The sequence below is a fragment of the Varanus komodoensis genome, unplaced genomic scaffold (genome assembly GCF_004798865.1).
Source record: "Varanus komodoensis strain SLA01 unplaced genomic scaffold, ASM479886v1 scaffold20_1, whole genome shotgun sequence".
Taxonomy (NCBI): Eukaryota; Metazoa; Chordata; class Lepidosauria; order Squamata; family Varanidae; genus Varanus; species Varanus komodoensis.
In genome coordinates this window covers 15,973,951-15,986,454 of record NW_025335587.1, presented here as the reverse complement: position 1 = coordinate 15,986,454, position 12,504 = coordinate 15,973,951, and the positions used below count along the sequence as shown (strand labels likewise).

The window sequence follows — 12,504 nt, the reverse complement described above, 5'->3', positions numbered from 1 at the left end:
TGCCACAGATGCCCCCCGGGAGGTGGACCACAGTGCATCCAAGGTGATCTTACTCCCTGTGCCGGCCTTGATCAGTGTGGGAATCTGCACCCTTTACAGTGCCGGCTGCCAACTCCTGCACAGCTTGGATCGTCACCCGAAGAGGCAAAACCACACCGAAGGAAGTGGCTACTCCAATTATGGCACCAGCTCAGAAATGGCTGCCACCCTTAACTCTAAATCAGTAGTCTCCAACTTTTCAGAACCCTTCTTTAGCCTCAGCATGGGGCACGGTTCCAATTTTAAAAATGAAGCACATCTTCTCCCTCCTCCTCTCAAAGGTATTTGTCTCAGGCCTGGCCTATGCATGCAGCAATAATAAGCTGGTACAGCGGGTGGTGCCAGGTGTGGGTATTATTTTGAACATTCTTCCATGTAAAAAGGCTGTTTGGCTGAAGAAATCGAGTCCTGTGGGAAAAGAGGATCTCACCCATCCTCTGTCTGCTCTCATAAGCAACATCCCCATATCTTGGCTCCCTCTGGGAGCTGCCAAGAATCCGCATTGGCCCCTCCTCTGTTCATGCCCTGGTGGGAGATGAAGCCGTCAGCCAGCCAGCATTTTGCATTTCCTGCAATGCCCTGCAGCCAGCTCACTGCAGCTCAGGGTCCTTCTCGGGGAGGGAAGCCCTTCTGCCAAGGGCTCCCGGCGTCTCCGTTTTCCCTACATTCAACCAACTCATTCCCACCCCACCACTTTGCACTGGCTCTCCGGTGTGGCAATGCCACAAGGTCAATCCTGAACAGGTCGAGGGATGACCCCGAGAGGGTCTCCACAGAAAAACTGAGTTTCAACACCCCAGTGCAGGATGGGACAGGGGGCTACTTTAGAATCAAGGACTGCTGGAAGCTGATGAATCAGAAGGGCCTAACCTGGGTGTCAGGCTGGGTCTACTGAAGAGCTCTGTTGCGTTTCAGGCATGCATTTCTCAATACTTGCTTCTGTGATTCGTGTTCTGCATGCAGAATGACCACCAAAGAGGGAGCAGCATTTGATCCCCCTGGGCTGCTCTTCTAATTTGTAGAAGGACGGATTTTGGAAACACAGGGACCTGCATGCCCCCACCTTAACTGTGATGTGGTGCCACCCGCCGATTCTCTCAATAGGAGAAAAAGTGGGGCCACACGCTTTGAGAGAATCAGCAACAGCAAATGTTCCTCATAAACAGCAATAGCAAATGTTCCTTTGCTCTGTTGGATGTGCTCCAACGGAGCAAAGCTCAGGGAACCAAGGTTCAATTCAGATGCCAGGAAGCACTTCCTGACAGTCAGGACCCCAAGGGTGTGGAATGGGCTTCCACGGGAGGTGGTTGAGGCCCCATCGGTGAGGGTGCTCAAGGATAGGCTGGACATGCACATGGTGGGCATGTCGTGAGCGGAGCCGGCTGGTGCCGGAGGTCAGACTAGATGGCCCGGGAGACCCCTTCTGACTTGCTCTGTTTCTATGTTTCTAAAACTGAGTTTTAAAAATACGAAGACCCAATCCATTGGAAAGGTCTCCTGCACAAGCTGCAATGAAAGGGGGCAGCCAAGGAGATGGAAAGGACGTATCCTCGCAAGATCTGCAGGATGGAGCTACTAAAATTACAACCTTAGTTGTGGACTTGTGGGAATTCAGGGCAACAGGGAAAGAAAACAAAATGCCAGCGTTTGGACTACAAAGCCTATCATCCTTGACCACTGGCCATAGCCAATGGGGGCATCATCAATGACAACAGGAGGGCATGAAACCGGGGAAGGCAGAATTCTCTTGGGTTTTCTTAGCACAGGCGCCTAATGCTATGTTTTCGGAAGGCTACAGACTTTGGCGGCATCGTCCCCAGAAAGCATGCTTCAGACTGCAGCACTGGCCCCTACGAAGCAACAGACAGCCACCCCAAAGTGCAGTTCTGGAGGCAGAATGCCAATCCAAAGAGGCTTACTAGTGCTGCAACACGGAGAAGGCCATGGGTGAAGGAAAAAAGACCAGGTGCGGACGTTGTAGTAAACCTGACAAAGGGTTAACTGCTTGAAGGGGTGACACCACACCAGAGGAAACTGTCCAGTCTCGTAGAAAGAGCAGAACATTAAACACCTCTCTACTGTGGAAACCTTATAGTCAGGGGAAATACATTGCCAGAGGGAAGCTGCTGCTTTCCCATCGTGCCGGGGGGGGGGGGGGGGGGATGCTGGGTCTCAAAAGCCCAAAAGGGCTGTCCACTAGGGCTTTCCTACAGCTCTTCACGTTTTGTGGCCCAAACCTGGTGAGCACCAGGGCTTGGGAAGGCTGATCGACACTAATGATGAAAGGCAGAGCCCATTTCACTGCCGAAAGAAACAGGCCAAAAACACTGACAAATAAAAAGCCAAGCACCATTAAAATTAGTGTTGCCATTGTGTTAAGCGGCTGATGGGGAGAAAAGGGTCTGAAGTGAAGGAGAGAGGAGGTGTCACAGGCCTAAAGTTCATATTGATAAATAGCTCTTTGTTTCTCCGTGGGCAGCAACCACTAATTCTCGCTGTTTGATACCACAAGTGCCAACGGGGGCGCTGGGGACAACACGGTTTGATGGATGGCTACTTCACCTCTCTCTGTGCTTCTCTAACCCTGAAGCACAGGACTCTTCGGGTGATGGAGAGTCCATCTGAGACGGTGCAGGCGTGTGGGTATGAACATGGACGCGGCAAGCCACTCGCCACAGAGCCGGGGGCTGGACTGGGGCGTCTTCAGGCTCCCCTGCAACACATTCTCTTTCGCATCCCTGGAGCTGCATGTTTCAGGAATTCAGGAGCAGGATTTCAGAAAGGCAAAACGTGGCTAAACGGGAAGGCAGGGAAAGGAAGCAAAAAGCTCAACGCTGAAGCGGACCAATGACTAAGAAAAAAATACCAAAAACCTGAGGCTGGATGCTGTTTGCACAGAGAAAACTGTGTGTGCTGCATCCGAACGCATTGAGACATGTCCCAGGGGGAGGGCGGGGGGAAGAAACATACGGAGAGAAGTTTGGGAACTTGGATTTACCAGAGAGGGGGAAAAAAGCATAGAGGAGGAGGAGGAGGAAAGACTGTCCGTTTTGTTGAGCATGCACCCCTTGCAATAAATTTGAGTCAGCAACTACACGACAGCTCTGCAGTCCTCCGATGGAACGCTGATCAGGTGGTTGCAGAGACCCTGGAAACGGCAGTACGATGCAGCTGAAGAGGCAAAGCACAACCCCCAGACGAACTGTGGCTACCCTGGAGAGCGAGCCGACCTTTGCATTCCAGTCTTTCAGGGAAACGATGCACTGATCTTGCAGCGCGGAGCGGGGTAAGTGCCTTTTGCTCTCTGCGCCCCTCATTTGCTTTCAGGGTGCATGCCTGCCACAACCCCAGTCCTGGACGTGCCTGCGGGCGAGCGTGTGTATGTGGAAAGTAGAAAGGAGAACGCGGAGAAGAAAATCGCAGGGTATCTTGGCAGCTCCGTGCACTCGTCGCCTATTGCAGTGGCAGCTTTCGAATCTCATCCCAACCTTACATTTGGCTTTGAAAATGGACATGTTGCCAAGCTTTGCAGTAACATCACGGCAAAGACTGGGGTGGGAAGCCATTCGTGGGGTAACACTGGTATTTCCGTGACTTGCGTTCTTCTGGATTTTTATCTGAAATATGCTGTTTGTTCTGATGTGCCTTATTTACAGCAAAGACAACAGAACTGCTCTATTACTGCAGGCGGGTTAAGGCAGACTCTATAGACAATCATTTCTGCTCCTCCTCTTTCAGCTCTGTATCCTTTATAAAATAAAGGATACCCGAAAGAGAAACACAAGATCCAAATCGCTGTACGCAGAAAGCAGACATTGTATAACGTTTGGAATGGATGGGCAGTTTAGGAAGAATGCTGCCATTGGGATCTGGAGGCGGACCGAGGGGGGGGGGAAGAGAGGAGGAGGGCGATGGAAATAGATAAGCCTCTTTCTGCCAGGCAGTAAGACAGTAGGATGAAGAGATCCTTTGTAAATAAGTGTGTTTTTGCACCAACGAGGGCTATGCCACAGTGATGTAGGTATGTGCGGTCCTTTTCTTGAAATGCAACTCCATCCACAGGGCATCCACGCTCAAACACCACCACCAGACCAATCTTCTGACTAGCATTTGTAATGAGATAAAAACTGGGTATTTCTGTGAATATGTTTGCTTCCAGGCAACCATGAAGAACTGGGTCTCAGACTGCATCCTTGCTCTCCTCGTTTTTGTGCCAGCTGTCCAGGGTATTTGTCCTTCCGTGTGCACATGCTCAGGAAATGACAGAAATGTGGACTGTTCCGGCAGAAACCTGACCACGCTGCCATATGGACTTCAGGACAACATCACCCATTTGAACCTGTCTAATAACCACTTTGTTGACCTCAACCACCAGCTGACTCGGTTTGCCAATCTGAGGACCCTGGACCTTGCCCACAATTGGCTCTGGAGCCTCCCATCTCATCTGCCCAGGTCGCTGTGGGAAATCTATGCTGCACACAACAACATCAAGATCCTTCAGAAGCTTGACACGGCTTACCAGTGGAACCTTAAAGTCCTCGATGTCTCCAGGAACATGGTGGAAAGGGTCGTTCTGATCAACAATACCATGAGCAGCCTCAAGTTCCTCAACCTCAGTAGCAACAAGCTGTGGACTGTCCCCACCAACATTCCTTACAACATAGAGACAGTGGATCTATCCAACAACTTCTTGACACAGATACTACCAGGTACACTGGCGAGGCTCAGCCACCTTTCCACGCTTTACCTGCACAACAACAAGTTCACCTACATCCCCGACAAAGCTTTGGACCAGCTTACGCAACTCCGGCTAATCACACTGTACAACAACCCCTGGTCGTGCAGAGACAATGTGCCGGCCCTCTCCTATCTGCATAAATGGATTGCAGAAAGCAGCACGACCGTCCTCGGGCTGCCTTGCTCCTACATGCCCACCGTACCCTGGAAGAGCACCACGCCATTCCCAGCTGCCCCCGCTGCCGCAGCGGAGAACCGTCTCCTTGTGAAAGCCATGAAGGCGGCAGAGACAACAGGGTCTCCGATGACGACTGACCAAACCAAACTTGTCCACCAACCGTTCCGCATGAAGGACGGCCGTCTCAGCGGGACTGCCGGCCAAGGACTCGCATTCACAAGTACGGACTGGCCGCTGGTCCTGCACCCAGAAGGTCTGAGCACGGAGAAGCTAAGTTCTTATGAAGCTGCTGCAGCCACGCACGCAGTCTACATTCAAGATCCCGGCTCTGTGGGGTCAAGCACAATCGGTCTGGCGGGTTCCCTAACTACTCCTATGACCCTGAGTATCACCAGCGGGGTACCTACAAACTATTCCAAGAGACCTCAAAGCACAACTGCTACTGCAAAGAGAGAGGAATCTACCACCAAGATTAACCCCCGATTACACTCCCAAGCAAACACTGGCAAGGGCTACTTGTTTCTCATCGCGATGCTTGCCACAGCGGCCCTGGCAACCAGCTATGGATGTGTGCTTAAGTAAATAAATTGCTTCACAGCTCCATATTAATGAAATGTTTGGAGGAAATAAATGCTTGCGCTCCTCAACGATTCAAATTTAAGAAGAAATGTCTATTTAGATCCTGAAATATGACTGTAAGGAATGCAACTCCTCCTAAACTACAAGACTGCACAAAATTATGTCTTGATAACCAAGCTGCTACTTATCCTAACTATGTCTTACTGAATTAAGAAAAAAGAAGCCTAAATCTATCAAATACTTGTTTTTATGAGATGTGCTTATTTTGTATTTACATTTTTAATTTTCTTCACACAAAAATATGAAAGAGTCAGTATTTTATGTATAGAGTATGAATAGTTTTGTCATTGAACATCTGGAAAGAAAAATATGAAAGGCTTGTACCATATATGTATTTGTCTTGCTTGACTTGCTGGTTGGAGAGCCTTGTAATATAAAAAGTGCTGGTCCTTGATAAAAGATGACATGCAAAAATGGAAAGGGGGAGAAAATAAAGATATCTAAAACTTAACTGCTTCTTATTTTGAGGCATATGGGCTGCTGCACGTGCACACACACACACACACACACCCATGTAGGATTAAATTTACGTAAGAGAATATGATGGAAGAATTTCAAATATTTATTAAAAGATGCGTACGTTTATAACATATGGCCTGCTTAGCATTAACCATGGTTTGTTTCTTTAACTCTCACCAAGTTCTCAGAAGCATACCAAAACCATGGTTTAAATTTACTAAGCTGGACTCTGTCCCAAGAGAGGATGTGGGGAGACACTGGCAAGACCCAGGTGCCACCTTGCAAGCAGAGGGGCTGAAAAGCACCTTACTTAACCATGGGCTTTGAATTTCAGGAGTAGCACTGACTACCACAGTTACGGAAAGCAAACGGAAGGGTGGGCATTAATGCAGGGTTGTCTCACCTGCCACTTTCCAGGTCTGTTGGACAGCAATTCTTGTGAGACCAATGCCCATTCTAGAGGAGAGCAATGGGAATTGCAGTCCAACACCGTGGAGAATGCCTGGTTGGAGAAGTCTACCTTGATGGCTGTGGGAGGCTTTTTGGTAGGCTCTAGAAACTGATAGGCAGGTTGGCTTTTGTCTTGGAGGCACACTTCCTTCCAACTGTGGCGTAGTACCCTAAAAGTAACGACAAGGTTTCATAGGGAACGATGAGCAAGGGGTTCATAAATATGCTAACTGGATACCTGTATCTTTTAATTTGGTGCTCACCTGCCCAACACACTTTGCAGGTGCGGATTTGTCTGCGGTCTTCAAAGAGATGGGCCCTGCCTGTTGGACCATCACATTTTCAAAAGGGTCTTTGCATGCAGAGCCCAGTGCCCGTAGGTCCCAACTGCATAAGGCAAGATTGGGGCAGCAAGAACCCAATTCTCTTACCATTGGGTCACCTCAAAGGCCTGCCGAGCCCTCAAGACTGGACTGAGGCAGAAGCCCTGAATGCCCCCGAGATACAGCAGTGGCTTTGCATCTCAAGGACCCAAATTCGTTTCTCAGCACATCTGGTTAAAAATGGATCCAGCAGCAGGGGACTGGGAAGGCTGTGGCTGCAGGTCACCCAGGAAAGCCAATGCCAGTCAGGGGAGACCAACGTTGGGCTACATGGGCAAACAGCCAGACTGGGTCAGAAGCCAGTTTCCTACGCTCCAGACACCAAGCCCCAGCATGATGCTGCTTCATCACTTTTGGGCACACCCCTGCAATCAGGAAAAAGTCTTCAAAACACCCTAACCTGGGAAATGTGCATGAAACTGGCTCCCCTGGAAAAGAGAGCCAAAACTGTTTTGTCAAATGGGGTGTGTGTGTGGGGGGGGGGCAAGGATAGAATCATGAGATTCTTGTTCACTCCCTCGGGCAGATGTGGTGGTGGAAAGTGGGACCCTCCACAGAGAAGCTGGCATAGCTACTCCCTTGGTCATTCCAGTTTTAAAAGATGGAGTCTGCCCAGGACAACAGGAATGCGCTTTGAAAAGAAACCCAAGGCTGCTTCCCTTGGCAAGAGGCTGCAGAAGCCGCAGGCCCTGTTTGGAATGCAAACATTCCGAGCTAGATGCTAAGGTAGAGCAGGGCAGCAAAACTCTTGACACGTGCCCAAGTCTTCCTTTGCAGCTCCCACAACAGGTTATATATTGCAGCAGCCATTTCCATGGTTACCAGAGCAGAGGATTCAAGAGAGGGAGGTGAGTTCTATGGGCGTCCTTTATTTATCTTTATTAAATGCAACACTGTTTTCCCTGCTGTGGTTCAGGGGAAGAAGAATGGCAAAGCCACAAGCCAGCTAGGGTTAGCACATGCAGTTTGTAAGCAAGGGAGTCCCTAAAGAAAAGGCAGAGAGCATAGTGGCGCCTTTATTCCCTTTGTGTCTCAGATGTTGGTCCTGCCTGGCATTCCCGGGGCCGAACAGGAACCCCAAAGCAAATAGGACACTGGCCACAGTCAATGAAGGGGAAGGAGCCCGGCAAGCAGTTCTGGCTCTTTAGCCCCCTGTGGTGCAGTGTCACCGGCTGACCCAGTTGCTGACCACTGCAAACGCCACTTCCAGGATCTATGCCCAGTTTGCACATGGCACTTGGCAGAGTTTAAAAAGGCCAGGTCCCTGCCACAAGGAGCTTCTCAGCTAAATTTTGATACTGCAAAGGCACAGAGGAAGGAAAGGAAAGGGAGCCGAAGCCAGGGAAGAATGTACCGTTGTTTCTGTCACATGTGTTTAGGTTTCATTATAGAGCGATTTACAGCGGGACCCACTTAACCTAGCGCCTAGGCTGGTACTGAAAGAAGGAAATTCAGTTTATTTGAGCTTGGAAGATTTCCTGAGTGTTCTGGAGAAAAGAAGGCCATCGTAACCTGGCCATTAAAAGATGGCAATTTAATGGCCAGCTGGGCTGCAGTGGGGAGGTTGTTCCATAGACAGGGGGCCACCACAGAGAAGTCCTCCCCTGTGCTGCTACTCTCCACGCTTCCCCCAGAGTCTGGGAAGGCTCCAGAGCTTGAGCCTGAATTGGGACTGGAATAGAATCCACTCCCTCCCACACGCAGTGAAAGCAGCAGGCTTCCAAAACTCCATCAAATCCTACCACCCTCATCTGCTTAAGCCATAAGGGCTAGACATTTGCTCTCCAGAAATAACAACATTATTGTTTTGACAGTCAAATGCTGCACAGGGTGACCAACTCTGAACATGTAATGTAAAACTGGAGGCAAATAAAAAATAATGAGCCCAAAATGAAGCATGCATTTCTGAATTCTATATATTTATCTCCCTATTTACTAGATTCCACCTTTTTTCCCTGCAACAAACCTACTAGAGTGTACTTCAACTGACAGGCCTGAGTCACCAGTAAGCTTCGTGGCTGAGCAGGAACCAGAACCAGTGTCTCCCAGTCACCGAACAACATCCTGGCTAAGTCTCAACTTCACATGACCTTGGATGTCACAGCTTTATAGCATCACGGAATTGTTACATAATTAAGAAATTCCTAGTTGGTTAATCATATTAGCTTCAATTATTTGACTCTCTGCAAGTGTGCATCTGAAGGGAAAATGGTGCTCTGAAGGGAAGCATGCCTATGTGTTAGAAGTGGCATTCCCTTCTGAATATGGGCGAAGGGAGAAGGCCTCATCTGGTTTTACTGTTGCCACCTCCAGTTTTCACCAGCGCCTGCATTAGAAACTGTTCATTATTTTTAAAGCATATTTCCTATTATTCAGAGTTGTGTTTCAGCTCATAAAAAGATTTTTAAATGGACTCACCTAACCCATCAATTGCAGATGCAGCTTATAAAACTATACTATTGCTAACAATGAAGGTTGAAAATGCAGAATTTTATTATATTTCCTGATTCCTATTTGGATTTAAAACAATATTTACTTTGGATCAAGCTTTGCAAACAAGGAAGCAAGCACTTTGTTTCCTGTATGATTACATCATTCTCAAATTGACATAAATTGCAGTCCCTGATGCTTTTGCCCAGCTGTTCCAACATCTAGCGAGGTGGATAAGCTAAGGAACTGTATTTGATCTCCAAGGAGAAGGATCCGAGAGTGAGAGAGAGAAAGAGAGAGAGGTATGGAATTTGACACAGTAATATAATTGCCTCTTTCTGTAAATGATAGCCCCTGGATGTCTTTTGATATGCTTTCCAATGTTATTCTAAGGGCATGAGGTGGCCGTTAGTGCATGAGCTCAAGGTTTCTCAAACCACAGAGCAGTTTGGCCACCAATGGCCAAGCACTGGGACTTTTGCTGAAACTTTTGCTCTGGAAAGGGCAGCTCAGCTTTTCCTCTGCTGAATAGCTCCTGCCTCTCCGAAGGGTTCCCTTGTGCCTGCTTCCTAGTCCTGAGTGCCTGCCTTCATCCTCTGCCCCAGGAACGAGAGAGACAGGGGCCGCCGAAGCAGGGTCCTGATTCTTAGGCAGCTCAGGGCGAGATGAGCTGGGCTACCTGGTGGATCTTGAAAGAAAATGAAAAGACCAGCCAGGATGCTTTGGCAGGAGGGATGGGAGATTGATTTATCAGGCAGAGCATGAATTGGTTCTTTCTTAGATTTCTATTAAATGTGAGGATCAGGAAAAACAAACAAACAAACAAACAACTGCATTAATTTATTTCATTTCTATACTGCCCCATGGCTGAAACTCTCTGGGCAGTTTACAACAATCCAAACAAACTGCAAAAAATAAAAATAAAATAAACATCTAGGATTGGGATACAAAGAAGCAAGTACCTTCACCCAAATATTTCCATGTGGGAACCAGGTCTGAAGAAATCTCTTCTTCCAACCGATGTTGCTCTTTGGATCTCATCCAAAGCTTCCCCCCACAAAAAAGTAGAGTATATTTAGAAATGGGGCAGGAGTGGACTACAGCCAAACTGTGCTAAGTGTATTTTTCAGTTTCTACTATGAGACAAACTTATTTCCCACCGTTTGCATTAAGAACATCCAGTGATGGGACGGGGCCTTTTAATTGATATATTGGTTAACCGTTATTGTTTTAATATTGGGGCAACCTGGACCCCACCCACCGAATTTTTGCACTGTAACTCTTGGGAACACCTTCCCGGCAAGTGGCTAAGAACCGTGGGAATTCTAATCCAAAGCTTAGATGACTCCAGGTTGCCTATCTCTGGGATGGAGTCCAGTGAAAATTGAAGGACTATGGGCCTGGAAAAAACAAAGAAATCAGACAGCCAAGGGGTCAGCCACTTGGTTCTTGGCTCAGATCTCTTCTCTATCTAGAACTTGCCAGCTGACTGTATAATGTATATACAAGTATATGTTTCCCTGCTCGGTTCTCCCGATCTTAAAAAGATGAAAGTTCTGGCATATCTCATTAAGTTGCTTTAAAGACTGTGGATAAGATCAGCTTTGCACACTCTGACATGCAATAGAAATGCCACAAATTATTACTATTACGTGAGACCGTGCAATTAAGGGCACAGTTGTGTGGCCATCACAGTTTTTCTGGGAGTCTTCAGGGCTCTTTTCAAGAGAGCCAAGCATCTTGCAAGTCCAGCTGGGACTTTTGTCGTGCCAGTTGATTGATCTTACTGGTATCCACATTTGGTGGGCGACAAGGGGATGAATCCCACTGCAGGCATGCCATGTCAGATTCATGTTGCGATGCTTTAAAAGGGAATGGCAAGAATGGGATGTCAAGAATAGTTAGGAATGGGGACTTAGTATGGGTTGTATATTCTGGACTCTCTCTTTAGAAAGGGAGAGAGAGCACTTTCTCATTTAATGAGCTGGCCTGGACAACCCAAGGTCCTCAGAGAGCATGTTGCTGGTGGGAATATATTGACTTATGGGGTTCACCCAGAAAAGGGCTTCAAGCACTGTGGTTCCATTTCTTTGGAATTCTGCATCCCTTCAGACTTTCTGTATTGTTTCTGATGCCTTCTTGATCTAGGCAGCCATAGTTATAGTGATACATTTTTATAGAACGTGTTTTTAAACATGTTGCCATTTTCTTTTAATTGTTCACTGTTCTGAAATTCCCATAGTGGAATACAGAGTGGAACATAGAGTGGAATACAAAATAAATCTTGCAAACTGATGATATAAAGAGAGAAAGGAGGCAGCATCGGGGCCAAGTACCTCTGCTAGCTGCTGCCAGAGGAAGCAAGCCACAGCTAGACAGACCAAAAAGTCAGAGTCCGACCCTTTGTCCATCTAGTCTAGCACTGTATATGTCACTAGTGGTTGCTGTGGGAGAGGTATTTTACTGAGCTAAAAATACCAGTGCCCCAAAGCAGTTTACAACAATAAGCAAAATATAAAACCAATGGGCATTATTGTATATACTTTTATTATTGGACCTATGTTTACAAACGGCTGTGAACCACCCAGAAAGTTTTGGTTATAGGGAAGTATAGAAATGAAAATGACCACAACCATTCAAACAACATACAAATCCTACACTGACTATATAAACATATGAAAGCATGTTTTATTGTAACTGAAAGATACTTTTATTGATTATATCTTGGGATGGTTTTGGTTGATTTTCAGTTGATTGTGGAATTCTATGTTTTAAACTTTTAATGTGATGAAAACCATCCTGAGAGTTGTTTGGCCAAAGTAACAGTACAGAAATCCTTTAAATGGGTATTAGATGAGCAGAGCCGACTAGAGTCAGGGGTCAGACCAGACTGCCCAGCGGGCCTCTTCTGACTTGCTATGTTTCTAAATAAATACATAAATAAAATAGGACTATTTAAACTACCCTTCTGTGAGAAAATTATAAGGCTTTTGCTTCTGGCCATAACCAGTGGTTTCTGGGGAGGAAATTCCATATACAGGGTCGCATGCTCCCCCAGAAAGCAAGGACACTTGGAACAGGGTCTCAGAGAATGGGCAGCTTCCTGATGCCTACTCCCAAGCCGCTTGATGTTTCCTAGGTCAAAACCAACACTCAGCTCAGAAAAACTGGAAGCCACCACTAGACAAT

The 12,504-nt window shown here is 47.3% G+C and overlaps 2 protein-coding genes across 9 annotated transcripts in view; one reads left to right on the top strand and one right to left on the bottom strand.

Moving 5' to 3' along the window:
- The window catches only part of NF1 (neurofibromin 1), a 165,939-nt gene that overhangs the window by 80,505 nt on the left and 72,930 nt on the right, over positions 1-12,504 (bottom strand). The window lies entirely within an intron of this gene.
- Positions 2,286-6,659, top strand: OMG (oligodendrocyte myelin glycoprotein). Its single transcript, XM_044430107.1, has 2 exons — positions 2,286-3,325; positions 4,199-6,659. The coding sequence occupies exon 2, from the start codon at positions 4,205-4,207 to the stop codon at positions 5,534-5,536; it is 1,332 nt and encodes a 443-aa protein (XP_044286042.1). The 5' UTR covers positions 2,286-3,325; positions 4,199-4,204; the 3' UTR covers positions 5,537-6,659.